The sequence below is a fragment of the Phyllostomus hastatus genome, unplaced genomic scaffold (assembly GCF_019186645.2).
Source record: "Phyllostomus hastatus isolate PE091 unplaced genomic scaffold, TTU_PhHast_1.1 phas_scaffold_21, whole genome shotgun sequence".
Taxonomy (NCBI): domain Eukaryota; kingdom Metazoa; phylum Chordata; class Mammalia; order Chiroptera; family Phyllostomidae; genus Phyllostomus; species Phyllostomus hastatus.
Window position 1 is genome coordinate 49,257,456 of NW_025334017.1, and position 24,040 is coordinate 49,281,495.

At 66.3% G+C, this 24,040-nt stretch overlaps 3 protein-coding genes across 3 annotated transcripts; all 3 read left to right on the forward strand.

The window, feature by feature from the left end:
* The first annotated feature begins 80 nt into the window (after positions 1 to 80).
* PPP1R16A (protein phosphatase 1 regulatory subunit 16A) lies at positions 81 to 16,932 on the forward strand. Its single transcript, XM_045860913.1, has 11 exons — positions 81 to 184; positions 11,642 to 12,692; positions 13,770 to 13,840; positions 13,922 to 14,067; positions 14,993 to 15,096; positions 15,172 to 15,296; positions 15,382 to 15,507; positions 15,599 to 15,674; positions 15,758 to 15,887; positions 16,038 to 16,203; positions 16,397 to 16,932. Exons 2-11 carry the CDS (start codon positions 12,434 to 12,436, stop codon positions 16,769 to 16,771), a joined length of 1,578 nt encoding a protein of 525 aa, XP_045716869.1. The 5' UTR covers positions 81 to 184; positions 11,642 to 12,433; the 3' UTR covers positions 16,772 to 16,932.
* Positions 16,933 to 17,636: 704 nt separating this feature from the next.
* GPT (glutamic--pyruvic transaminase) lies at positions 17,637 to 21,592 on the forward strand. Its single transcript, XM_045860916.1, has 12 exons — positions 17,637 to 17,821; positions 18,884 to 19,049; positions 19,171 to 19,260; positions 19,345 to 19,453; positions 19,593 to 19,726; positions 19,876 to 20,119; positions 20,249 to 20,328; positions 20,406 to 20,542; positions 20,630 to 20,804; positions 20,900 to 21,055; positions 21,166 to 21,278; positions 21,354 to 21,592. The coding sequence occupies exons 2-12, from the start codon at positions 18,888 to 18,890 to the stop codon at positions 21,442 to 21,444; spliced, it is 1,491 nt and encodes a 496-aa protein (XP_045716872.1). The 5' UTR covers positions 17,637 to 17,821; positions 18,884 to 18,887; the 3' UTR covers positions 21,445 to 21,592.
* A 206-nt stretch (positions 21,593 to 21,798) lies between these two features.
* Positions 21,799 to 24,034, forward strand: MFSD3 (major facilitator superfamily domain containing 3). Its single transcript, XM_045860924.1, has 5 exons — positions 21,799 to 22,861; positions 23,215 to 23,362; positions 23,440 to 23,564; positions 23,633 to 23,742; positions 23,819 to 24,034. Exons 1-5 carry the CDS (start codon positions 22,180 to 22,182, stop codon positions 23,990 to 23,992), a joined length of 1,239 nt encoding a protein of 412 aa, XP_045716880.1. The 5' UTR covers positions 21,799 to 22,179; the 3' UTR covers positions 23,993 to 24,034.
* Positions 24,035 to 24,040: the final 6 nt, after the last annotated feature.

The following is a 24,040-nucleotide window of genomic DNA, read 5'->3' on the forward strand; positions in this document are numbered from 1 at the left end:
CTCCTGGCAGGCTCCGCCCCCGGCTCCCACGCCGCACCGCCGCTTCCGGCTGTGGGCGCCGCCAGCCGGAAGTGTAGCGTTGCCATGGCGAGGGTGCGGCGCCGGGCCCGCCCCTGCGGCGCCTGGGGAAGCGCGGGGCTGACTGACCGGTGGACCGGATCCGGTCCACTGCACGAGGGGAAAGGTAAGAGTCGGACTTCCGGAGCCTGCGGCGGGACCGGAGGCCGGGCTCCCGGGAGAGAGGAGATCGGGCCCCGGGAGAAAGGAGACTGGGTGCCCCGGGAGAGAGAAGGCCGGGCCCCGAGGGAGAGAGGAGATCCGGCCCCGGGGGAGAGGAGATCGGACCCCGGGCAGAGAGGAGATCGGGGCCCGGGGAGAGGGGAGGCCGGGCCCCGAGAGAGAGAGGAGATCCCGCCCCAGGGGAGAGGATCGGGCCCCGGGCAGAGAGGAGATCGGGCCCCGGGAGAGGGGAGGCCTGAGGGCAGGCTGAACCGAGCTGAGAGAGGAAAAGAGGAGGACCAAGTGGAGAGGGGGAGGAGGCAGGCAGAAGGGTCTCCACGCCCGACCGAGGCACTGGCACCTCAGGCTCCAGGGGGGCGTGGGCCCCTTGCTTTCCTGGAGCAGAGGCCGAGGGGACCGTGAGATTAGTTTCCATGGCTGCAGAGAGGGCGGTGTGCGTGGGGGGAAGCCAGAGAAAGGCTGGCCCTCCCCGAAGCGCTGCCTGCCATTTCTCCCTGGACCCTCACCTGGGGCGGGGGCGGGGGGCACCGCACTGCTCTCAGTCTCTGTCTTTGGGCCCCAGGGGCTCCCCTGGCCGGCTGGGGGTTTCACCGACACACGTCGGTGTCCAGCTCGGCCATGTAGCCCACCGCACTGGCTTCCCGCATGGGTAGGCCCCTCTCGCCGAGTGGGGTGCCCCGTCGTGTAGGTGGACGGCCGGGTAGCCTGCCACACACCTGCGCCCACGCCCGCCTTTGGCTGTCGGGAATAACGCTGCTCTGGGCGTTCACAGACGCAATTCTTCGTGGGACATGGGCGTTCTCTCTCTAGGTCTGAGAGGACGGAAAGGGTGGATGGAAGTGTGTGGTTAACTTTGTTAGAAAGTGGCGGACTGTTTTCCAGAATGACTGCGCATGCACCTCACCTTCCCTGTAGTTCCAGCCTCAGTGCCGTCAGCCTGTTCGCGTGCAGCCATTTCTGCGCCATGGCCCTCGCGTGCGCTTCCTCCCGATGAATGGTGCTGAGCGTTTTTCCACGGACGTACTTTCTGTGCTCTTTTAGTTCACGTGCTTACTTTCATGGCCATTTGTATATCTTTTGTGAAGGGTCTGTTCAAGTCTTCTGCCCTTAAAAAACTTGGTTTTGCCTCACCAAGTTTTAAGCATTCTTTGTACCCTTAGGGTGCCAGTCCTCTGCCAGGCTTGCGCTGCCAGTGCGTGTCGCTGCCTGTGTGTCCGGAGCAGGGGGCGCTCTTCATTTTGACAAAGCCCGGCTTGGCGGTCTTTCCTGGGCGGTGTTCACTTTCTCTCCTGCTGTGAGGAGGAGCCGAGGGTCCTCGTTTCCCATGTGGACGCCCAGGCATCCCGGCACCACTCTTTGAAGACCGTCCTGTCTCAGGTGTATTGCCCAGCACCTTTGCCGAAAATCAGGGGACACTCACCAGCGGGCCTATTTCTGGATTCTGTCTCACTCATTCACCTTGTGCTGCGATCCATAGATTTGGTGGTTGTAGCCTCGAAGCCTTGAGATCAAGGACTGTGAGTTCTCCAGCTCGGTTTCTCTTTCTCATGTCGTTTTGGCTCTTCAAGATATTATGCAGTTCTTCATACGTTTAGAATTAGCTTGTGAGTTTCTACAAAAAGGCTTACTGGAATTTTGAATGGGATCGTATTAATTCTGGAGAGTTGACTTAACAATATAGAACATGGTATTTATGTATCTGTATCTATCTTCCTTTATGTAGGTCTCTGCACTGTCTGTCGCCGAGTAGTAAATAACTCTAAAACAGAATGGCTGAAACAATAAACATGTTATCTCCCTGTTGCTGTGGGTGAGGAATTCAAAAACGGCTTAGCTGGGCGGTTCTGGCTCCAGCTCTCCTGCGGTTGCAGTTAGGGTCCTCAGCCAGCGCTGCATCGTCTGGCGGCTGCACTGCCAGCTGGGGAGCTGCCCACAGAGTGGCTCCGTCACGTGGCTGGTGGCCGGGGGCACCTGCCTCACGGGTGGGGGTGGCGTGGACTGCTCAGTGTTACAGCCCCTCCGGGAGAGGTGGAGACGCTGCTGCACTGTTTGGTGATGTAGCCCCTGAAGTTGGGCGTCGCCATTTCTACTTTGTTGTTGTGAGAAGTGAGTACTCCAGGGGAAGAGGTATCAAAGTATTTCAGGCTTCGTGATACTAAGTTTATAAATGACACTTAACACTTCGCATTTTCCAAGCACAGAGGCATACAGTTGAATTTAACATACTGTCCTTTTGTCCTACAACCTTGCTGTTCATTTTAGTAGCCCTCTCCTAGATTCCTGCGGTATTTCTGCATGTCTGCTACATGCCTTCCGCATCTAAAGAGTTTTGCATCTTCTCTCCAATCTGCGGGCTTTTCGTGTCTTGCCTGAGTGCACTGCCTGGGGCCTCTGGCACAGTGTTGCCAGCCTCCCTGGAGGACCCTCCCTTGCCCTGGGCTGGGCCCTACCCAGGGTTAGTGATCCGTCCAGACTCCCGGGGCTGGGGTCTGGGGGTGGTGCGTTCTAATGTGGAGCAGGTGAGGGTATGTGACAGCCAATCCCCATTCTGCTGCCGGAACGATACAGGTGGCTCCCCGTGGCCAGCCAGGCCAGGTGCTTGGAAGGCCACTCCTGCCCTCTGCCTTTGGGCGTGCGCTCCCGCTGCTGTGACCCAGTGCAGCTGGGAGCCTCAGGGAGCTGGACGTCTACCGTCTGAACTAAAGCTGGCACTTCAGTTTCCGGCCCAGGCCCCAGCTGGCCGGCTGTCCTGGGAACGTCTGTTACAGCGATGGCCTAGAACAGGTTCAGCGTGGGAACCCAGCGCGTTTCCGTCTCCGCTGGGGGCACTGGGGGCAGTGCCGGGAGCAGGACGTGAGTCCTGCGTCTGCCGGTCACGTGCTCCCACTCCCCTGAGCGGTCTGCGCAGGGGGGCGTGTCCGGTGGGTGTCGGGTTTCCAGTGCGTCTCCCTGATGACTAAGTGCCTGGGCACCTTCCTGCGTTTGCTGGCGTGAAGTGGCTGTTGAAGCCTTTGGCCTATTTTCCTGTTGGGTGCAGGGCTTTTATTTGTTGCTGTTTTGTTTTTTTATCCTCACCTGATACGTTTAGTGACTTCAGAGAGGGGAGGGAGAGAGAATCATCAACGTGAAAGAAACATCAGTGGGTTGCCTCCTGTAATCGCCCCAACTGGGGATCAAACCCACAGCCCTTTGGTGTACGGGATGCGGGCTTTTTTTTTTTTTAAGATTTTATTTATTTACTTTTTAGAGACAGGGGAAGGGAGGGAGAAAGAGGGAAACATCAACGTGTGGTTGCCTCTCATGTGGCCCCCCTATCCTAACCCTAACCCCAGGCCTGTGCCCTGACTGGGAATTGAACCTGCGACCCTTTGGTTCAGAGGCCGGCACTCGGTCCACTGAACCACACCGGCCAGGTCTGCCTTTTAGTAGTTCTTTTTATATCAGTTGTTGGTTATGTATTGCCAGTATCATTTCCTATTCTGTGGCTTGCTTTTTCACTCATTCACTCGTTTTATTTTTAAATTCTCTTGGGATTGTTGTGGATGCACACACAGTTGTAAGAAACAGTTCAGAGAGACCCCTCCTCACTTTCAAGTCCCCCAAAGGCACGTAACCGCGCTCAGAGCCTCACCTGAGACACCGACCCGCGGGTCGCCAGCTGCACACGCGCCGACGTGCGCGCTCACGTCTGTGCAGCCTCATCACAGCCACGTGGTCCTGCGCTGTGCCGCCGCGCTGTGGGGCCGCCTTTCCCCAGCCCCACCCCCACCCCAGGTCTGGCCATTCGGGGGGTCCATTGACTGCACCCAGCAGATGTGGCTGTTGGCGGTGAGCCAGCGCCCTCGGGACGCCCGAGCTGTGCGCACTCGGCGCGGGTGTTCCCACGAGAGGCAGCTGTCTCCCGCCGGAGGCTCCGATGACTCGAGTCGCCGTGAAATCCACACACAGGTTTTTGTGTGAACTAAAGATTTTCATTTCTCTGGCATAAGTGCCCCGAAGCACAGCTGCTTGGTCTTGTGGTTTAGTTTTTTAAAAGAAACTGCCACTGTTTTCCCAGTGGCTGCACCGCCAGCACCATGGGGGACCCCTCGCTTCACTCCGGCGGGCTGAGGCTGTGGGTGGGCTCGCTGTGGCCGTCACTCGTGTCTCCCTGCGGGTGAAGCCGGCCAGCGCCTTCTCACCCTGGGACCTTGTCAGTGAAGCGCCTGCACGCGTCACGTGCCCATTGTCTGATTGGAGTGGTTTTATTTTTTGCTGAGTTTGGGGAGTTCTTTGTGCTCGCTGGACAGAAGCCCTTTGTTGGGACTGTGGTTTGCAAATATGTTCTCAGGTCAAGAGCTTGTCTTTCTGGCCTCTTCACGGGGTATTTACCCGAGCAGAAGTTTTAAATTTTGGTGCATCCAGTGTGTCCTGTGCCCTCGGCTTGCTTCTGGTGTTGCCGCTGCAGACGCTGTGTGGCTGTACCCTTTGCACCTGATGGACAGGGTTGCGCCCGCTGCTGAGTGCAGAGCTGGGCTCTCGCGTCGTCAGTGGAAAGACTCCCGGTCTAGCGGCCTGGGCCGGGCTGCCCGCCCGCCCGGCTGTCAGTCTGCTCTTGCAGGCCCCGCCTCTCCATGGGCCTGTCAGTGCCTCAGCGTCTTCCTCACCAAACTTCACAGTAAATCTGGATGCCCAGACGTGTAAGGACTTGCCGCCTGGTTGTGTTTAGGATTGTCCCTGCTGTCCTTGACCTTTCGCATTTCATGTAAAGTGGAGAATTAACTTGGAGAGAGAACTGAGTTGGAGAATGAGAGTCTCTGATACAACTGCAGGATTTGCATTGCGATGCGTGGAGTGTGAGCTCAGTTTGGGGGAAATGACGGGTCCGGGTGGTGGGCGCACTGGGCGCTCATGTCTGCCTGGACTCAGAGTGGGGCTGCGGCAGCGAGGGCCGGGGAGTTTCTCTCCCTCTCTTTCTCCCTCCCTTCCCCTCTGACTGTAAGTAAATAAAATACTTAAAAAATAATTAATTAAAATTAAATAAAATCTTTATTTTCACTTTTTAAGATTTTGTTTATTTATTTATTGGGAGGGGGAAGGGAGGAAGAAAGAGAGGGAGAGAAACATCGGTGTGACAGAGAAATAGCGATGAGTGGCTCCTCATAGGTGCCCTGATCAGGAGTCACCTGTGACCTTTCACCTTGTGGGCTGATGTCCAGCCCACTGAGCCATACTGGTCAGGGCATCCCTTAAGATTATTTATTCCCTGGCTGGCATAGCTCAGTGGATTGAGCGCGGGCTGTGAACCAAAGCATCGCAGGTTCGATTCCCAGTCAGGGCACATGCCTGGGTTGCAGGCCACGGCCCCCAGCAACCGCACATGGATGTTTCTCTCTCTCTCTCTTTCTCCCTCCCTTCCCTCTCTAAAAGTAAGTAAGTAAGTAAATAAATAAATAAAAGATTATTTATTTATTTTTAGTGAGGGGAAGGGAGAGAGAGAGAGAAACATCCATGTGCGGTTGCTGGGGGCCGTGGCCTGCAACCCAGGCATGCGCCCTGACTGGGAATCGAACCAGTGACCCTTTGGTTCACAGGCTGGCACTCAGTCCACTGACCACAACAGCCAGGGCCCCCTCCTTTTAAAAAGACAAAGAGGTTTGTTTTCTTTTGGGAAGGACCACCTGTGCAGGCGCACCTGCAGGGCAGATACGGGGAAACAGCGTGTGGGGTCTAAGGCCTGGTGCATTTCGGTGGGTGCCTCAGGGCCTCCTCTGCGGCTCAGCAGCCGGCCACCTGAGCGGTCCAAGTGGGTCCCGCTTCTCGTGTGCGTGTGCTCACTGTCTGGGTGTTTTCGCCGTGACCCGTGTCACTGTCCTGGGAGCTCTCTTGCTCTTTGCCCACCGTGTGCGCCCCTGACGACGGGCTCGCGACCACTTTGCCACGTTTATTGTAAATGTTTTGGCCCAGTTGACTGACTCTTCTGTAGCGATATATATATATATATATATATATATATATATATATATATATTTTTTTTTTTTTCCCCCCTAAAAGAGAAAGTTTATTTAGAAAGTCATAGAGGGCCCTGGTTGGTGGGGCTCAGTGGATTGAGCTCCAGCTTGAGACCCAAAGGGCCGCTGGTTCGATTCCCAGTCGGGGCATGTGCCTGGGTTGCGGGCCAGATCCCCAGTGTGTGTGAGAGTCAGCTGCACATCGATGTTTCTCTCCCCCTCTTTCCCCCTCCATTCCCCTCTCTCTAAAAATAAATCAATAAAATCTTTAAGAAAATAATAATAACAAAAAAGAAGTCACGGGGGTAGAGGAAGTGACCGGTAGAAGAACTGGGCTCAGGAAACCAGCCACAGAGGAGACCGAAGGGCCCTCGGACCTCCGGAGAGAAAGGTCGAGGGGACGGGGTGGGGGGGGGTCCTGGGGGGGTGCGCACTGTAGGTCTGGGTTTGTTTGCTCAGTGCAGACATTTTTAAAACCTAATGTAATCGGATTAATCCGTTTTCTTTGAGATTTCTGGGCTTTGTGTCTGGCTGAGAAAGGCCGTCCCTCTGCTTGTTCCTGCCCATCTGTGTCCGGTGTGTCTGCGGCGGGCGGTGGGCCCTGCCCTGTGTCCCAGGCAGCCGGCCCCCTACAGCGGCCACTCTCGTCTTCCTCTGGCGTCTGCTGACCACTGGCCCCTGGGCTTCCCGGCCCCGCCTCACTCTGGACACTACTCAGTTCCACTCCTCAGGGCCCTCCTGTGTTCCCTAGGCTGCCCCCCCCCCGCCCCGTCCTTTCCGTGCATCCCACAGCCCTCCCCACCCTTCCCTTGTTGCTGCGCCCTCTGCTGCCCACGCCTGCTGGTGGGTGTGCGGGTGCCAGCATCTCTCCTGGGAGGTCCCCCCGCCCCGGATCTGATCACATCGCTCATTTGTCTGAAAGCCTCTGGCTCCCTCGGCCTGCTGGGCAGAGGCCAGCTCCTCGGCCAGGGCCAGAAGGCGGAGTGCGCTGTACACCCCTGCCCTCCCAGCCCGACCCGATACCCGGCAGGCGTGCACACCTGCCCCCCAAAACAGAGTGCTTAAAGTCGCTTTGAGGTTTGTCCTCACAGGCCTCCAACGTCAGACAGCAGAAACGGTGAGGCGAAGCCCCCATCCCGCCGCCCTCCGCCCGCCCTGTGACCTCCGCCCGCCGTGCCGCGGGCTCCTTGCTCGCAGGCTAATCCGGCGTTCCGTCCCTCTCTACACGAGAGGCGGGCAGCGCCCACAGGCGTTGTGCCTTTACCCAGACAAACGCCGTTCCTGGCGCCCTCCCCAGGGCAGTGCACACGGAGCTCCCGCGCATCGGCCCCCCCACCCCGGGCTTCTTTAATCTTTCCCCTTTGACAGACTGGGAGGTCGTTTCCACCCTTTCCTGTCCTAAAAGTGATGCAGCGAGGGGCCTGACGGTAGTGCTGCGGGATTAGCTTCCGGAACACTCCAGAACGGGCCTGCTGGGGGCCGGCGGGAGCCTGGGGCCGGCCGCCCTGCACCCGCGGGACGGCCACGGTGAGGGCCCCACAACAGCACCCAGGGCCACTCTTCCCCGGGCGTCCACACGGGCCCTTGTCGGTCACGTGGCCTCAGCACCGCAACACGCCGCCGGCTCTGCCCCACCGATCTCGAGCCCGCCCAGCGGCCCGTCTTGGACTTCTGCCAGGGCTGCTTCCTCCTCCTCCTCCTCCTCCTCCTCGCGGCGGTCTGGGCACACAAGCCCGCCCCACGGCCACCCCACGACCTCTGCCCGCCCACCGTGGACCTTGCTAAAAGCAGGGCCTGCCCTCGTTGCTCTTGTCCCCCGTCCTTAGCCCAGGCGGGCCCGGGTGGAGCAGGACAGGGAGCGCGGCTTGTCGAGGGACCCGAGCGCGCACCCCGGGCGGGTGGCCGTCAGGAGGCGGGTTCCGCCTCCTGCGCCGGGTGGGCCACCTCTCCGCGGCCTGCTGCCGCGCGTGCTGCGGCTCAGGGTCCCGGCTGGCCCTCAGCAGCAGGAGGGGGCCCGCTGGGCCCCCGGCCCCCTCAAGACGTGACCGAAGGCCCCCCTTCCAGGCGCCAGTGCTGGGCTGGCCAGACGGACAGCAGTCTGCCCTCACTGCGCCCGTCCTCGGCGGGGCGGGCCGGCCCAGGATGCAGAGCGCCTGGCCTTCGCCTGCCTGGAGGGCCACTGCGGGGCCCTCGTGCGTGCCGGGTGGGCAGGTTCGCAGGGACATCCTTCTGGGCGACCTGGGTGGGGCAGGAGCCTGCGTAGGTGCTGGGGCCCCGGCACCCGGTGAGGTTACAGCGCCCCCTGGAGGCTGTGCTGCCACGGGTGCCCTGACTGCCCGGGAGTGGAGGACGGGTCCCCCGCCCTCTGCTCCCTCTCGCCTGCGGCGCTGACCCTTAACCCGAGCAGCGTCCACTCTGCGTCAGGGGTCTGCTGACCGTGACACAGCCCCTGCTGGGGCTTTCACATGGCCTCATCCAGACTCGTCTGTGTGTGTCTTTTTGCAGGATGATGGCAAGCTCCGCTTCTCCTAGAACCGGGCGCTGGCGGGGCTGCCCGGGGTTTGCTGCCACAGATACAACGCTGGTCCCCCAGAGGAGACCAGCTCTCCCGGCCGCAGGGGTGGGAGCCTGCCCCACAGTCGCGAGCAGGCAGATGCGAGGCCCCCGCCGCCGCCGGGAGGTGGACGGGCCCTGGGCTCGAGGGCCGGGCTGTGCCGTCTCGGGGCATCGCTCTGAGGCTCTGCCTGCCCCACCCGCCCTCCCTGGCCCTGTCGCCTGCGCCCACAGATGCTGCGAAGGGGGCTTGAGGGGCAGTGTGGTGTGACGGCTACCAGGGGCTCTGCGTTTAGGCACAGCCTCAGTTTCCCCACGTGGAAAACAGGGACAGCAACAGGGACCAGCCAGGGCAGGACCTGCCAGGACATGGCCTAGGCTGGGGTCTGGAGCCCAGGGCCTCCCGTCCCCAAGGCCAGGCGTCTGGCAGTGTGCTCCGCAGTCCTGGGGACTGCTGGAGGTTCAGGCTGAGGGGGAGGGGCAGTGGCCACTGTCCCTCTGGCAGGCTCCTCCTGCCTGGCTCCACACCCGACACGGCTGGCCTGGGCACAGAGCTGAGACCTGGGGAGAGTCGCCCAGATAATCTCTGTGTGACATTCCAGGGAGGCTTGGGGGAAGCTCTGTAGACGGGGCGGAGCTGCCCTGCTGAGCCCCCTCAGCCTGGGCGTGGTGTGGTGTGGTCGCCGCTTGGTGGGACCCCACTGGGCTGGGCTGGCCCCCCTGGCTCTGCCGGGGGCCGGGCTCCCAGGCCGGTGGCTGTTCCCCGACTGTGGCCGCAGGAGGAGGCCAAGTGCGGTTCGGGCAGCAAGCAGGGTTCAGGGGCTCCCGCTGTGGGGAGCCCGCCCCGGGAGCTGCGTGGCCCCCTCAGTGGAGACGGCCCCAGGGCAGAGTGCCCACGTGGCCACCCAGGGCACCTCCCTTCTCCCAGAGGCTGCGGTCTGGCTGCCCGGGGCCGCCCGGAGGCCGCCTCCCGGCCGTCTCCAGCAAGGAGTGCAGCCGAAGGGCCCAGAGGGGATGTCGGCTCAGTGAGGAGCCACCAGAGTTGGGGGCAGAGGGCCTGAGAGCCGCCTGGTGCCGGGGGCTGGCGGGGGCCAGGTGCACGGCCTCAGCCAGTGCCCTGCGCCCGCCCCCCCCACAGCGGGGCGGTGGGGGGGGGGGCTGTCCAGAACCTGCTCCGAGGAGGCCCCACAGAGAAACGGCCTTCCGACCAGAGGACCAAAGGCAGCACGTGCCCCGCGGGCAAGGCCAGTCGCTGTTCCAGGCTCTTTTCTGGGGGGCGTGGGCGTCGGAGTCCCTGTTCTTGTGCAAAGCGATGGAGTCTCCGGAGTTTTATTAAGTGGCACGAGGGCAGGCGGTGGCTCTGCCGTTGGCAGCGTCCCGGAGAGCGGGAGCCAGCCCCTGGACCCTGCGCTGCGCTCCACGGGGGCGCCGCGGCCCTGGGCTTGCGTTCTCGTGGGTCCCGCCGGGACCGAGGCTGAGGCCTGCACGCCCTGCCCCCGGCTCCCGGTGCCCCGGGTGGGCTCAGAGGCTGCCCGCCGAGGTAGAAGTCCCGCCTCGCAGTTGTGTGGCGGTGGGGGGGTGGGGTGGGGTGGAGGGGGGGTCCCAGCTTTCAGGCGGAGAGGGGAGCTGTGAGTGGTGTGCGGGGTGTGAGGGCTCTGCTGCGTCCCGGGGTTGTCTGGGGCTGGCAGGTGCCTCGGGAACTGGCTCCCAGCCTCTCTGCCTGTAGAGAGGGGCTGTGTTTCCGGGGGCAAAGGCAGGACTTGGGGGACAAGCAGCGAGTCTGGACAGCTTGTCTGCCCCTGGTCCCCGGAGTCTGCAGAGGTGCTGCCTGGAAGACTCTGTCCTGGGCCCTGTCAGCCCCAGTCCTGTCCTGGAGAAGGCACCGAGGCCCGGCTTGTGGAGGTCGGGGGCACGGTCGGGGGCAGGCTGGCCCTGTTCAGTGAGGCGCCAGGTGCACCGGAGGCCCTGTGGCAGGAGGGACAGCTCCCGTCCAGAAATGAGGGGGTACGCACCGAGTGTTCTCCACGCAGGTGTGGCCAGAGGACGCTGTGTCGGTGTCTAGGTGTCCCCAAGGCCTGGCTGGGGGAGGGTTGGTACCCCCGGGGAGCTGTGGGCCAGCTCCTTCTGGGTGGAACGCAGCCAGGGCCTCCGGGGGCGCGTCTCCTGACCACACGCAGCAGCCACACCAGGGGTGCTGGGCAGGGCCGGCCACGGCGGACTCTCCGTGGCCGTGCCCCAGCCTAACTCCTGCTTGTCTTGGTGCAGCAGATCCCCGCCCAGCAGGCGACCTGGCCCATGTCCACACGATGGGGACTTTTATTGCAGCCCAGGATGGCTGGCCAGGGCATTCGCTGGACTGAGCTGGGGACTCGTGGAGGAAGGGGCCCAGCTGCTGGGCAGTGAGGAGCTCGGTCTGAACGGGCTGGGGCCCTCCTTGGCCTGAGGCCCGGGAGGCAGGGCCTGCCCTTGGGGCAGTTCCCACAGAGCCCAAGGACAGGGCGACCTTGCCCGGCCCAGCCTGGGGGCAGGCAGGTCAGACGCCGTGGGGGCCGGGGCCTGGGGAACCTGGGGAGAACAGCTCCCCAAGCAGCGGGTGCCTGGCCCGGAGGGCAGCCTCCTGCTCCTGTCTCAGCCCTTTCCCGGTTCCTGAGACGCGATGTGAGTCAGGGTGGGGCAGAGCAAGCCCCCCCACCCCCGCCAGGACGGTCGTCTAGCAGGGCTTACTGTGGGCACCTCGGGGGGGGGGGGGGCGGCCCTCCCACAGGGCAGAGCCTGGGCTCACCTGCGAGCCACTGGGAGCCCAGCCAGCCCCGCCCTGAGCCAGCCTCCCTGTGCCTGTGCTTCCTCTTCCTCCTCAGGCCCCTGGAGCCGCCTGCTGCCTGCGGCCCGGCTGCCCACCCAGGACTCCTGCAGAGGGGACGCCCCCCTGGAGACAGCCACCAGACCAGCTGTGCGCGGTGCCCTGGTTGCTCGGAGCCTTGCCCCGGGCACCGGGCCGGGGACCCCAGGACGCCCAGCACACACCCTGCTCTGGCCTCGCTGGCCGTGGCGCCCGCCCTCCTGCCACACCCCCTCGCCGGCACCCACACACTGACCCTGGGAGGCAGACAGGAGGCGACGGAGGGCAGGGAAGGCTGGCCCATGGCTGCTCCCAGGCCCCGCCCGGGCTCCTGAGGCCCGTAAGGAGAGGGGGCTCCTAGGACTCCCGGGGGCCTCTCTGCCCATTGTCCTGCCCCCCCACCCCCGCCCCTTCGGCGAGGTGCCAGGAAGCTGCAACTTTATTATCGGGGCAACTGGCTGCAGACCCGGGACTGCGGCGGACAGGCCCTGCGGCTCCCTGCCGCTGTGCACCCTGACCCCAGGAGGGCGGGCGGGAGGCCCTGCCCTCGAGCAGCTGAGCAGCCGGGGCTCCGTAGAGGCAGCTGCCCTTTCTGCCCAGAGCCTGTGCCCCTCGGGCTGCCCGGCCCGGGGCCTGGTCACGGGCTGGAACCTCCGGACCCAGCCTTGCCAGGGGCAGAGGGCACCAAGCCTTGAGGGGATGCCCCCAAGGGTGCCAGTCCAGCCAGCTGCCCCACCCCTCAGGCCCAGCCTGGCCCCCTCGTTCCCCCGCCCGGCACCCCGTGCAGCCCCCCTGGCAGGCAGCCCCCGCCATGGCCGAGCACCTGGAACTGCTGGCGGAGATGCCCACGGTGGGCAGGATGAGCGCGCCGGAGCGGCTGAAGCACGCCCAGAAGCGCCGGGCCCAGCAGGTGAAGATGTGGGCCCAGGCTGAAAAGGAGGCCCAGGGCAGGGAGGGCCGCAGGGAGCGGCCGCGGAAGGAGGCGGCTGCCGGCAGGCCCCGGAGGCGGGTCCTCTTCCCTGCCAGCGTCACCCTGCTCGAGGCCGCTGCCCGAAACGACCTGGAAGAAGGTGAGTGTGGCTGACCCCAGGGGCGTGCACCGCCCGAGCCTTGTCCTTGGTGCCCTCGCACGACCTCGAGAGACCTGCCGAGGACACGGCTGCGTCTCATGGGGCTCGGGGTCTGGCCCGGCCGTGGGCTGCAGGCGAGGGGGCAGCATGCGGGGCCCCCGCCGCGGGGTCGGGGCCGAGGTGGGCGGGCCCCCAGGAGCCTGAAGTGCCCGGGTGCGGCCCCGGCGGGCTGGGGGCAGCCCAGTCTGCCTGCCTCTTGCCGGGGCACAGCGCGCAGGGCAGGAGAGTCTCACCGTCAGAACCTCCCTGGCCCGAGCTTTGGCAGGCCCCCGCTCTCCCTGGGGCTCCTGGGGGTTCTTCTTGCCTCCCCAAGGGCAGGGTCCTCGGCCGCAGAGGCCGGAGTGCGGGAGGCCGGGGCGAGGGAAGTGGACAGGGCGCAGTGGGTGTGCCCGGGACCCATGGAAGGGGGCGCCCGTGTGCGGCCTGTCAAGCCCCCTCAGGGAGGTCCAGGCCACCAAGGGGGTCCCAGGGGACCTTGGCAAGAGCCTGGGCCCTGGGTGGGACTTCTGAGGAGTGAGGGCGGGACCACTTCTGCTCATGGGGAGACCCCGGGGGGGGGCAGCCTGGGGGCCTCAGGCCCCCCACTCCAGACTGCAGCAGGGCGGGGAGCCCACAGTGCGGGGAGGTGGCCGCAGGCACCGGGGAAAGGCGGTGTGTGGTCTGCCGGGGGGAAGGCTTAGGGGAGACTCGGGACGTGGTGGGGGGAGGGTGCCAGCACCCAGGCCAGCGGGGGACGGTAGGAGCCCAGCAGGGCTGTTGTCACTCTAGAGGGGGCGTCTGGGAGCCTGAGCACTGGAGTGCCAGGTTCCCGGGGGCTGGAGGCGGAGGGCCGCCCTGTGAGGCCCGCTGGGACAGAGGGTCTCCTGCCACCTGCACCCCCACTGTGCTCACCCTCTGCCCCCCAGCTGCAGCACCGAGGGCGGCCTGGGCCCCTGCCAGCACGGGCCTCGCCAGGGCGGTGTGGGCCTGTGGCAGGACCTGTGTCCCTGCGCCCTGAGCACGCCTCCCCTTTTGCAGTCCGCCAGTTCCTCGAGAGCGGGGTCAGCCCTGACCTGGCCAACGAGGACGGTCTGACAGCCCTGCACCAGGTCAGCGCCGTGGGGGCCGGCGGGGAGCGGCGGGGGCAGTGGGGGCAGGCCGGCCCGGGGCTCAGGCTGCCCGGTTTGCAGAGCTGCATCGACGACTTCCGGGAGATGGCGCAGCAGCTCCTCGAGGCCGGGGCCACGGTCAACGCCCGTGACAGCGAGTGCTGGACACCCCTGCACGCCGCGGCCACCTGTGGCCACCTGCACCTGGTGGAGCTGCTCGTTGCCCGGTAGGACCGGCCGGGGGGCAGGTGTGGCCAGAACGGCTTTTGTGTCGGGGATGCAGCAGGGCGGGCAGTTCGTGCTGAGACGTAGCCCAGTGTCTCGTCCGCAGGAAGGGGGCCCTTGCCTCTTCCGTCCCCACTCACCTCTCCTCACTGCCTGCGTCCTGGCAGGGAGAGCTGGGCCTGGGCAGGGGCCACAGGCACTCAGAATAGTGAGGTTGTCTGCCCCCCGCCCCTGCGCCCCCTGGCTGTGTCCTGCCAGGTGCCGTTAGGAATCTGGGAGTTCCTTGAGGGTAGGTCTGGACCTCCAGCTTCGGCCTCCCAGCCCCCAGGGTCTGTGCGGAGAAGTACCATTCTGGTCAGTGAGGGGGTGGGACTGGCCAGAAGGGAGGGAGTGTGCGGACTCAGGTGGGCCTTTACCAGTGAGAGGTGGGCTGGATGCTGGTTGGCCTCACCAGGACCCAGGAGTCCCCTGCCATGGCCCCCGACTCTGACCCTCTGGTAGGACAGAGGGCCGGGCGCTCAGACGGCCTGAGGACCAGCCCAGGCTTTGGGGGGTGGGGCCGGTGGGGCCGGTGGGGGCGTGAAGCTCTGTGGGGTGTCTTGGCGCCTGGGCTCTCCTCCCCGGGCTTTCCAGAGTTCTGGCACCCCCTCCTGGCAGGTGGGCCCACCGTGCGTGTTCACAGGGGCTGATGGGTGCCGGTGACCTGGAGACACAGGGGGAGACCGCAGGACACCTCACCTGGCTTGAGGCGGGACCCAAGGCTGAGGGGCGGCCTCTCCCAACAGCATCTGGGGCCTGGGCCTCCTCCGTGGCGGCCTCTCGGTGTCCCAGAGCGCAGCCCTAGGCTGGGAGGGGGCTGGAGGCCTCCCTGGGGGGGGGGAAGGTAAGAGGAGCCCTGTGGCCACGCCCCACCCACCTTCCCTGCAGGGGTGCTGACCTCTTGGCGGTCAACACGGATGGGAACATGCCCTACGACCTGTGTGAGGATGAGCAGACGCTGGACTGTCTGGAGACGGCCATGGCAGACCAAGGTGTGTGCAGCCCCCCGTAGCCAGGCTGGCCCGCGGTGGGTGGGGGGCACCAGCCCTGAGCCTGCGGCCCTGCAGGCATCACCCAGGACGGCATCGAAGCGGCCCGGGCCTTGCCGGAGCTGCGTCTGCTGGAGCACATCCGGAGCCTGCTGCAGGCGGGGGCGGACCTGGATGCCCCTGGGGACCACGGGGCCACGCTGGTGAGGACCCGGCTGGGGGATGCGGGAGGAGGGGCGGCCGCGGGAGGGAGGAGGCCGGACTCGGGACAGGGACATCTGCCCGCAGCTGCACGTCGCCGCGGCCAGCGGGTTCGGCGAGGCGGCGGCCCTGCTGCTGGAGCACCGGGCCAGCCTGAGCGCCAAGGACCGAGACGGCTGGGAGCCGCTGCACGCCGCGGCCTACTGGGGCCAGGTGGGCGTGGGGCTGGGCGGGGGGCTGGGCGGGGGGACCGGGGGGGCCTGCCGCGCCAGAGCACTCAGCAGCCCGGGCTCGCCGGCCGCAGGTGCACCTGGTGGAGCTGCTGGTGGCACACGGCGCCGACCTCGACGGGAAGTCCCTGCTGGAGGAGACGCCTCTTGGTGAGTGGGGGCCTGTGCCTCCCCCTCCCGGGGCCGGGGCCTGGCGGAGGGCGCCCCTGAGCCTCCCTCTGCGCCCCCCCCAGACGTGTGCGGGGACGAGGAGGTGCGCGCCAGGCTGCTGGAGCTGAAACACAAGCACGAGGCGCTCCTGCGTGCCCAGGGTCGCCAGCGCTCGCTGCTGCGCCGCCGCGCCTCCAGCGCCGGCAGCCGGGGGTGAGCGCCCGCCCACCCCACACCTGCCCACGCCTTGCCGGCTGTGCCGGGTCTTTGCCCTCGCTGGCATCAGCCCTGTGCCCTCTGGAGCCGGGGGCAGAGTCCACGGGGCGGGCGGTGTCCTCCCCCCCTCACTCTGCCCTCCCCCAGGAAGGTGGTGAGGCGGGTGAGCCTGACCCAGCGCACCAGCCTGTACCGCAAAGAGCACGCCCAGGAGGCCATTGTGTGGCAGCAGCCACCTCCCACCAGCCCAGAGCCTCCCGAGGAGGACGAGGATGGCCAGACAGACACTGAGCTCAGGCCACCGCCCCCTGAGGTGAGCGCCTCCCCACCCTCCCGCGGGGCAGGCCTCCACCCCAGGAGCCGGTGGGGTCTGTGACCCTGCACCACACTCCCGGCAGGGCCCCCCCCCCAACCCTCGTGCCCGCCTCTGGACCGCCCCACAGTGGGGGCCCACAGCCGGGCAGTGCCCTCCTTAATGGCCTCTGGCACCCACGTTCCCCTCACAGGAGGACGACTCTGAGGTGTCCAGGCCACACAACGGCCGCGTGGGGGGCCCCTCCGGGCGGCACCTGTACTCCAAGCGGCTGGACCGGAGTGTCTCCTACCAGCTGAGCCCGCTGGAGGGCACAGCCCCCGACACCCTGGGCCGGGCCAAGGCCCACCACACCCTGGCGGAGCTCAAGCGCCAGCGAGCAGCTGCGAAGCTGCAACGCCCTGTGCCCGATGGGCCCGAGGCCCCTGCGTCCCGACCGCCCACGGAGGCCACGACACCCTTGCCCGGGTGCAGCTCTGGGGCTGCGGGGGACCCGCCCCTGCTCAGGCTCACAGCCCCCTTGGAGGAGGCCCCCGCGGAGAAGAAGCCCTGCTGCCTGCTCATGTGAGGGCGGGCGGCCCGGCCCGGCCCGCGCCCTGGGCCCCCACCCAGGGTCAGGGCCTGCCTCCTCGCTCAGGGACAGACCTGTGCCCCACATCTGGGGGCACCTGGCTCCAGAGACCTTGTTTCACTCTGTGACTCTCGATAAAAAGCCCTTCTGCCACCTGCCTCGTTGTGTCTCAGCTGGGCCACTGTCCCCACGGTGGGAGCGGCCGAGTTCCTGGGCCTGGGCGCGCCGACCCTGTGCCCGCCTGTCTGGGCCCTCTCGGTGCGTGCTCTGCCTGGTGGCGGCCCAGCCCTTGTGTGCGAGTGAGGCCTGCAGCCTGGTGCTGCCTGCCTTCCCAGCCCAGCGGCCTGCAGGCTGCTCTGAAACTCGACTCCCCTGAGGGGAGAGGGAGCTGGGGAGGACCCTCCCCGGGGACCAGTGGTCCTGGTTTGGGAAGGGAGGGGCCAGAGCCAGATGTATTGTGTAAGGCTGGCATCAGAAACGTGCGCAGGGGGGCAGCTCCCCACTCCTGGCCTGTGGCCTGATCCTGGAGCCTAGCTGCCAGCTTTTCCCTGGGCTGGCAGAGGGGGCAGCAGTTGGCCACTCAGGCTCCCAGCTGGCTGGGCACAGGGGTGACAGGGGCCCCTTAGGGGCCTCGCGTGGGAGGGCTGAGGGCACTGCCCACTCACCTTGCCCTGGAGGGCAGTGCCACGTGGACCCCAGCGCTGGGTGGCATGGGGTCAGGTCACCTTCCCCTCCTCACCGGGCAACCACCTGGTCAGCCCAGTGTCGCAGGGCCAGCCCATCCTGAGCATTGGTGGTGGGAGGGGTGTGCCCTGGGGAGGGCTAGGCTGCTGGTTAAATTTAGTGCGGGGGCCAGTGCGGCTGCCCAAGGTCCGCCTGCCACCGGGGCTGCCGCTCGGGCCCTGCTGCCAGGGGGCGGGCGGGGCCAGCCCCGCCCGGGGCTGGGCCCACATTAGCCTGCACTCTGCCCCGGGGGCCAGAGGGACAGGCCTGCATGCTGGGCGGCTGAAGTGGCAGCGAAGTGACAGCAGAGCAGAAAGGCACAAGGTGAGGGCTAGGCCAGCGCCCGGGCTCCCGCGTGTCCTCTCCAGCCGGCCGGCACGGAGGAGCTGAGGCTGCCCCCTGGCCCGGCCAGCGGCCCTGAGCCCGACTCCGACCAGGAGGGTGGCTGCCCTGACCCTCGGCCTCCTGCCGTGGCTGCCGTGGCAAGGAGGCAGCCATCCCTGGGCAGGGCCTGTGGAGGCGGGGCCCTGAGGGCCTATCACTGCTCACTCCCCACTCTCCACCAATCAGCAGCCACTGGGAAGCAGAACGGAGGTCACCCAGCCTGTGGTGTGGCCCAAGGGCAGCCCCAGGCTGTCCTGGTGAAAGGGCACCCCAGTGCAGGGCAGCGGGTGTCCAAGGGCCCCTGCTTGACACCCCAGCCCAGAGACTCTGGCCTCCCAGTGCTGATGGCCACCAGGGTCTGACCAGGGGGCCCTTGCGGCCCTGGTCATGGCCACCAGCCCGGGGGGGCCAGATGGAACCCCCTGTCTGTGCACCTCGGCCCCCTCCCCCGACACCCCTGGGTCCTGAGGCCTGGCCCAGTTACCTGGGAGACAGGCCTGCTGAACCAAGAGAGGATGGGGGCCCCGAAAGGGCCAGGCCTCTTCCGAGGCCTACTGGGGTAAACCCCCTTCCCCCTCCTTGCCCCACTCCGCCAGCCGCCGAGGGGCACTCCGCCCACCTCCCCTCCAGAGCCAGTTCCTCAGCGCTTCCCCAACCGTCTGTCCCTGCCCCCCACGAGGGTCTCCTGCTCCCCTGCCGCTGGGACAGGGCGCTGGGCAGAGCCCCAAGCCCCACCCACCTCCTCACCCACTCCCTAAGGCTCCCTGGGGCAGAGCTCTGCCCATTGGGCAGAGCGGGGCCCCTGGGGCCCCAGCTCCTCCTCCAGCCTGTCGTGTCCCTTTCAGTGGGGCTGAGAGGCTGCAGTGGAGAGGGTGCCCTCTTACCTGAGCCCCTGCCCAGGCCCATCCTTGCCAGCCCCGGCCCACTGAGGGGACTGTTTCCCTCATCCCAACTTCGGGGTCCTGCCACCTCCTGAGCCTCCTCCTCGCCTGGTGTGAGCAGGGTCATGGCCTTGAGGGCAGGAGAGCACAGCCAGGCCGCCATGAACGGGCCGAAGGAAAAGGTGCTGACGTTGGACACCATGAACCCGTGCATCAAGAGGGTGGAGTATGCTGTCCGCGGCCCCATTGTGCTGCGTGCCCTGGAGCTGGAGCAGGAGCTGCGCCAGGTACACCCCGGAGCCCACCCCTGCCCTCCAGGCCGCACCTGGGCAGTCCAGGGGCACAGGAGACCAGGGTTTTCGGGATCGACGAGGCCCATTCTCAGTGTCCCTGCCTCCATCCTCCCAGGGTGTGAAGAAGCCCTTCACCGAGGTCATCCGCGCCAACATCGGGGACGCACAAGCCATGGGCCAGAAGCCTATCACCTTCCTGCGCCAGGTGAGACTCGCGCTGCCTTGGCAACCCCGCCCCCCCGCCCCACCTGCAGCCTATGTGCCGCGGACTCAGCACTTGCTCTCTCAGGTCCTGGCTCTCTGCGTCCACCCAGACCTCCTGAGCAGCCCCGACTTCCCGGAAGACACCAAGAGAAGGGCGAAGAGCATCCTGCAGGCTTGCGGGGGCCACAGCCTAGGTGGGCACCAGAGCCGGGCCCCAGGGAGGCGCAGACGCTGGGGAGGCTCCAGGGGGGCGGTGGGCTCGCCCGCTGCAAGGGGAGGGTCTTCTCCGGACCTCACCCGTCCTCTCGGGTCCTGCCCCACCCTCCGGCACAGGGGCCTACAGCATCAGCTCCGGGGTCCAGCCGATCCGAGAGGATGTGGCTCGCTACATCCAGCGGCGCGACGGAGGCATACCCGCGGACCCCAACAACATCTTCCTGTCCACGGGGGCCAGTGACGCCATCGTGGTAGGCAGGGGCCAGGGCAGGAGGACGCCGTGGCTGTTTGTGCGCGGCCTGCCGGCCAGGCTCCTCCTGGCACGGCAGCGCGTGCTTGGGGTGGAAAAGACGGGTGTGGCCCCGGCCCCGCCAATGCCGCCTCCCCACCCCACTCGCAGACGGTGCTGAAGTTGCTGGTGTCCGGCGAGGGTCGCACGCGCACGGGCGTGCTCATCCCCATCCCTCAGTACCCGCTCTACTCGGCCGCGCTGGCGGAGCTCGCCGCCGTGCAGGTGGACTACTACCTGGACGAGGAGCGCGCCTGGGCGCTGGACGTGGCGGAACTGCGGCGCGCGCTGCTCCAGGCTCGCGACCACTGCCGCCCACGCGCGCTCTGCGTTATCAACCCGGGCAACCCCACAGGTGTGTCCCTCACCCCGCCCGGGCCCCGCCCCCCTCCGCCCCGCCTCCCCGACCCGCGGAGAGCAGTGCGCGCTCTCGGGTAACCCGGGGCTTGCCGCGTCTCCCCTCCACCCCCTGCCCGCGCCCCAGGGCAGGTGCAGACCCGCGAGTGCATCGAGGCCGTGATCCGCTTCGCCTTCGAGGAGCGGCTCTTCCTGATGGCTGATGAGGTGCTGGCAGGGGCGCGTGGGGTAGGGGGCCGAAGGGCAGGAGTGGGCGCCCCCAGTGACCCCCGTCGCTCGTCCAGGTGTACCAGGACAACGTGTACGCCGAAGGCTCTCAGTTCCACTCGTTCAAGAAGGTGCTCATGGAGATGGGGCCTCCGTACGCGACTCAGCAGGAACTCGCCTCCTTCCACTCCGTCTCCAAGGGCTACATGGGCGAGTGCGTGCGGGCCAGACGGGCGGGGGCTCTGTGACCCCGGCCGCCCGCCTCTGTCGGCCCTGCCTGGACGCCCGCCCTCGCCCCCAGGTGCGGTTTCCGCGGCGGCTATGTGGAGGTGGTGAACATGGACGCGGCGGTGCAGCAGCAGATGCAGAAGCTGATGAGCGTGCGGCTGTGCCCGCCCCTGCCGGGCCAGGTCGTGCTCAACATGGTGGTCAGCCCGCCTGCGCCCTCGGACCCCTCCTTCACGCAGTTCCAGGCGGTGAGCAGGAGGGGGGCGTGGAGGGGCGGCTGGGGCGGCGAGCGTGCTGGGCTGCGGGGCGCTGCTCCCCCGCCTGATGCGCCCTCCCTCCGCAGGAGAGGCAGGCGGTGCTGGCGGAGCTGGCGGCCAAGGCCAAGCTCACGGAGCAGGTCTTCAACGAGGCTCCTGGCATCCGCTGCAACCCGGTGCAGGGCGCCATGTACTCCTTTCCGCGCATACAGCTGCCCCCGCGCGCGGTTCAGCGCGCTCAGGTGCTTCGCGGGTCGGGCATAGCAGGGCAGGGCAGGGCAGGTCGGCGGGGAGGGCGGGGTCTGCGGAGCCCCGCCCTGATCACGCCCACCGCTCCCGCCTCCCACTCCAGGAGCTGGGCCTGGCTCCCGACATGTTCTTCTGCATGAGCCTGCTGGAGGAGACCGGCATCTGCGTGGTGCCCGGCAGCGGCTTCGGGCAGCGGGAAGGCACCTACCACTTCCGGTGAGGCCCCGCCGTGCAGCCCCTCCTCGTAGCCCCCACACCCTTTGCCCGTCGCTTATCTCCCTCCCCTTTTAGGATGACCATCCTGCCCTCCATGGAGAAGCTGCGTCCCCTTTTGGAAAAGCTGAGCCAGTTCCACGCCAAGTTCACCCGCGAATACTCCTGAGTACTGCTGGGGACCAGGCCTGGCGGCCCCGGACTGACAACACACTGGGGCCCGAGGGTCTTGCTGCCCGTGGGGCTGGGCCCCTGCCTCCCTGCAGGCCTCTAATAAAGCCGAGCCTCTGGCTGCTAGGCGGAGGCGTGCTCACCTGCGTGCGCCTCCCCCGTCTCCTGATTGGCCTTCTGCGCAGGCCTGGTCTCACTTCAGGAGGAGTGGTCGAGGAGGCCTCCCAGAGGAGGTGACCTTCTTGCCTTCGCAGCGCCTCCGGTGGGCTCACCCTCCACCGTGGGGCCTCAAGGAGGAAGCCTTGGTTTCCCTCCTAGCTGCCACCTGGGGCTGCTGTGCAGCGCAGGGACCAACGGGTCTCGCTCAGCCTGGGTTGTTTGAAGAGCGGGGTGAGAGCGTGTGACACGCAGAATGGGTCGCCTTACCGGTCCCTACCCCGGAGGCCAGCCCCTGTCGGCGGCTCGCGCGCAGTACCCAGGGTGGCCACCGGGGGCGCCTGCATACGGCCGGCGCTCTGGCCCGCTCCGGCGCTCTATGGCCCGCGTCCCCGGAAAAAGGGGACCGCTTGCGGCTCAGCGGGGTACGGACGCCAGCCAGTCCAACCCTAACCCCTCGGCGCAGTCCAAAGGTCATGCTGCCGTGTGACCCTTGACCCGGCCAGACCACCAGCGGAACCGCTCCGCCCAGGCCGGCCTTGAACTGGGCTCCAGCTCCCCGTCCTCTCTCCTGGCTATGCGTGGGAAGCTGCTGCCGCTGGCCGGCCTCTACCTGGTGCAGGGCCTGCCCTATGGGCTGCAGTCTGGCCTGCTGCCCGTGCTGCTGCGAGCAGGTGGCCTCTCCCTGACCCGCGTGGGACTGGCCAAGGTTCTGTATGTTCCCTGGCTGTTCAAGCTGGTGTGGGCCCCACTGGTGGACACGCGGGGCTCCCCCAGGGCCTGGCTGACGCTCAGCACGGCGGCTCTGGGCCTGGTGTGTGGGCTGCTGGCAGCCTTTTCTCCCGCCGAAGATGGCCAGGCCGAGCTGCCCGTCATGGTGGCGGCACTGCTTCTGCTGCTGAACCTGGGTGCAGCTGTGCAGGATGTGGCCCTGGATACACTGGCTGTGCAGCTCCTGGAGCCGGCGGAGCTGGGACCTGGCAATACCGTGCAGGTGGTCGCTTACAAGCTGGGGTCGGTGCTGGCGGGTGGTGGGCTGCTGGTCCTTGTGCCCACCCTCTCCTGGCCCCGGCTGTTCCTGCTCTTGGCTGCCACCTACTGGCTGGCTGCTGCCCTGGCTTGGAGCGCACCCGCTCTCCAACAGCTGCCCTCTCCCAAGCCCTCGGGACAGCCCCCCCACACCCTGCAGCGTCTGCAGGACTTGGTGGCTGTATCTGGGACCCTGTGGACCGCGGGCTTTGTGCTCACTTACAAGCTGGGTGAGTGAGGGCTTAAGTCAGGCAATAGCAGGGGTGGGGACCTCAGGGGAAGCTCCAGGTGGGTCCCCAGGAATCCTGGGGTCCACCTGTAGGGCTGCCGTCTCTGGGGCATGTATGCCCTGTGGGCTGGAGCCCGGCCAGTTCAGCAGCTTGCCTCTTGTCCTCCAGTTCTAGCTGCACAGCCACTCTGAGCTCTAGCCACAATCCTTCGCTCATGCTGACCCTGAGCTTGGCTGATGCGGTTTCCTCGGTCCCTCAGCACCAGAGGCAGGGTAGCAGCCTAGCTGGGGAGCACGACCCAGGCCACAGGTGGACAGGGAGGTGGGTGACACCTGCTCACATTCTCCCCACAGGTGAGCAGGGCGCTAGCAGCCTGTTCCCACTCCTCTTGTTGGACCGAGGCCTCACTGCCCCAGAGCTGGGGCTGTGGAACGGTGTGGGCGCTATGGCCTGCTCCATCGCTGGATCGTCCCTGGGCGGGGCCCTGCTGGCCAGGCACTGGTGAGCTTTCTTCAGTCTGCCCCACTCACCCTTCGACCTGTCCCACATTCCTGACCCGCCCAACCTCACCACCACAGGAAGCTGCTGCCCCTGCTGAGATCAGTGCTTCAGTTTCGCCTTGGGGGTCTGGCCTGCCAGACCACCCTGCTCTTCTACTTGGACACCCTGGGGGCCAAGCTGGGCCCCGGCACAGTCCTGAGAGGTGAGGGGCTGGCCATGGGGGGGAAGAACACGGTGCAGCCTGGGCCCCGCTGACCTCCACCTTCCCAGGGGCAGCTTTGCTGAGCCTGTGTCTGCAGCACTTCCTGGGGGGCCTGGTCACAACTGCCACCTTCACCTTGATGATGCGCTGTAGCCAGTTGGCACCGAGTGCCCTGCAGGTGAGGAGGCTGGGACACCGAGGACATGCAGGGCTGGGGTCCAAGCAAGTCCTCATCTGACCTCCTGCCCCCACAGGCCACACACTACAGCCTCCTGGCCACGCTGGAGCTGCTGGGGAAGCTGCTGCTGGGCTCGCTGGCCGGAGCCCTGGCTGACAGCCTGGGGCTGCACCTCTGCTTCTCCTTCTTCCTTGCCCTCTCGGCCACACCCATTCTGGGCCTGGGCCTGGCGCCCAGAATCCTGGCCTGAGTTGGGCGGCTGGACTGGTCAATAAAGCCAAACCTAAGTGTGGCCTGT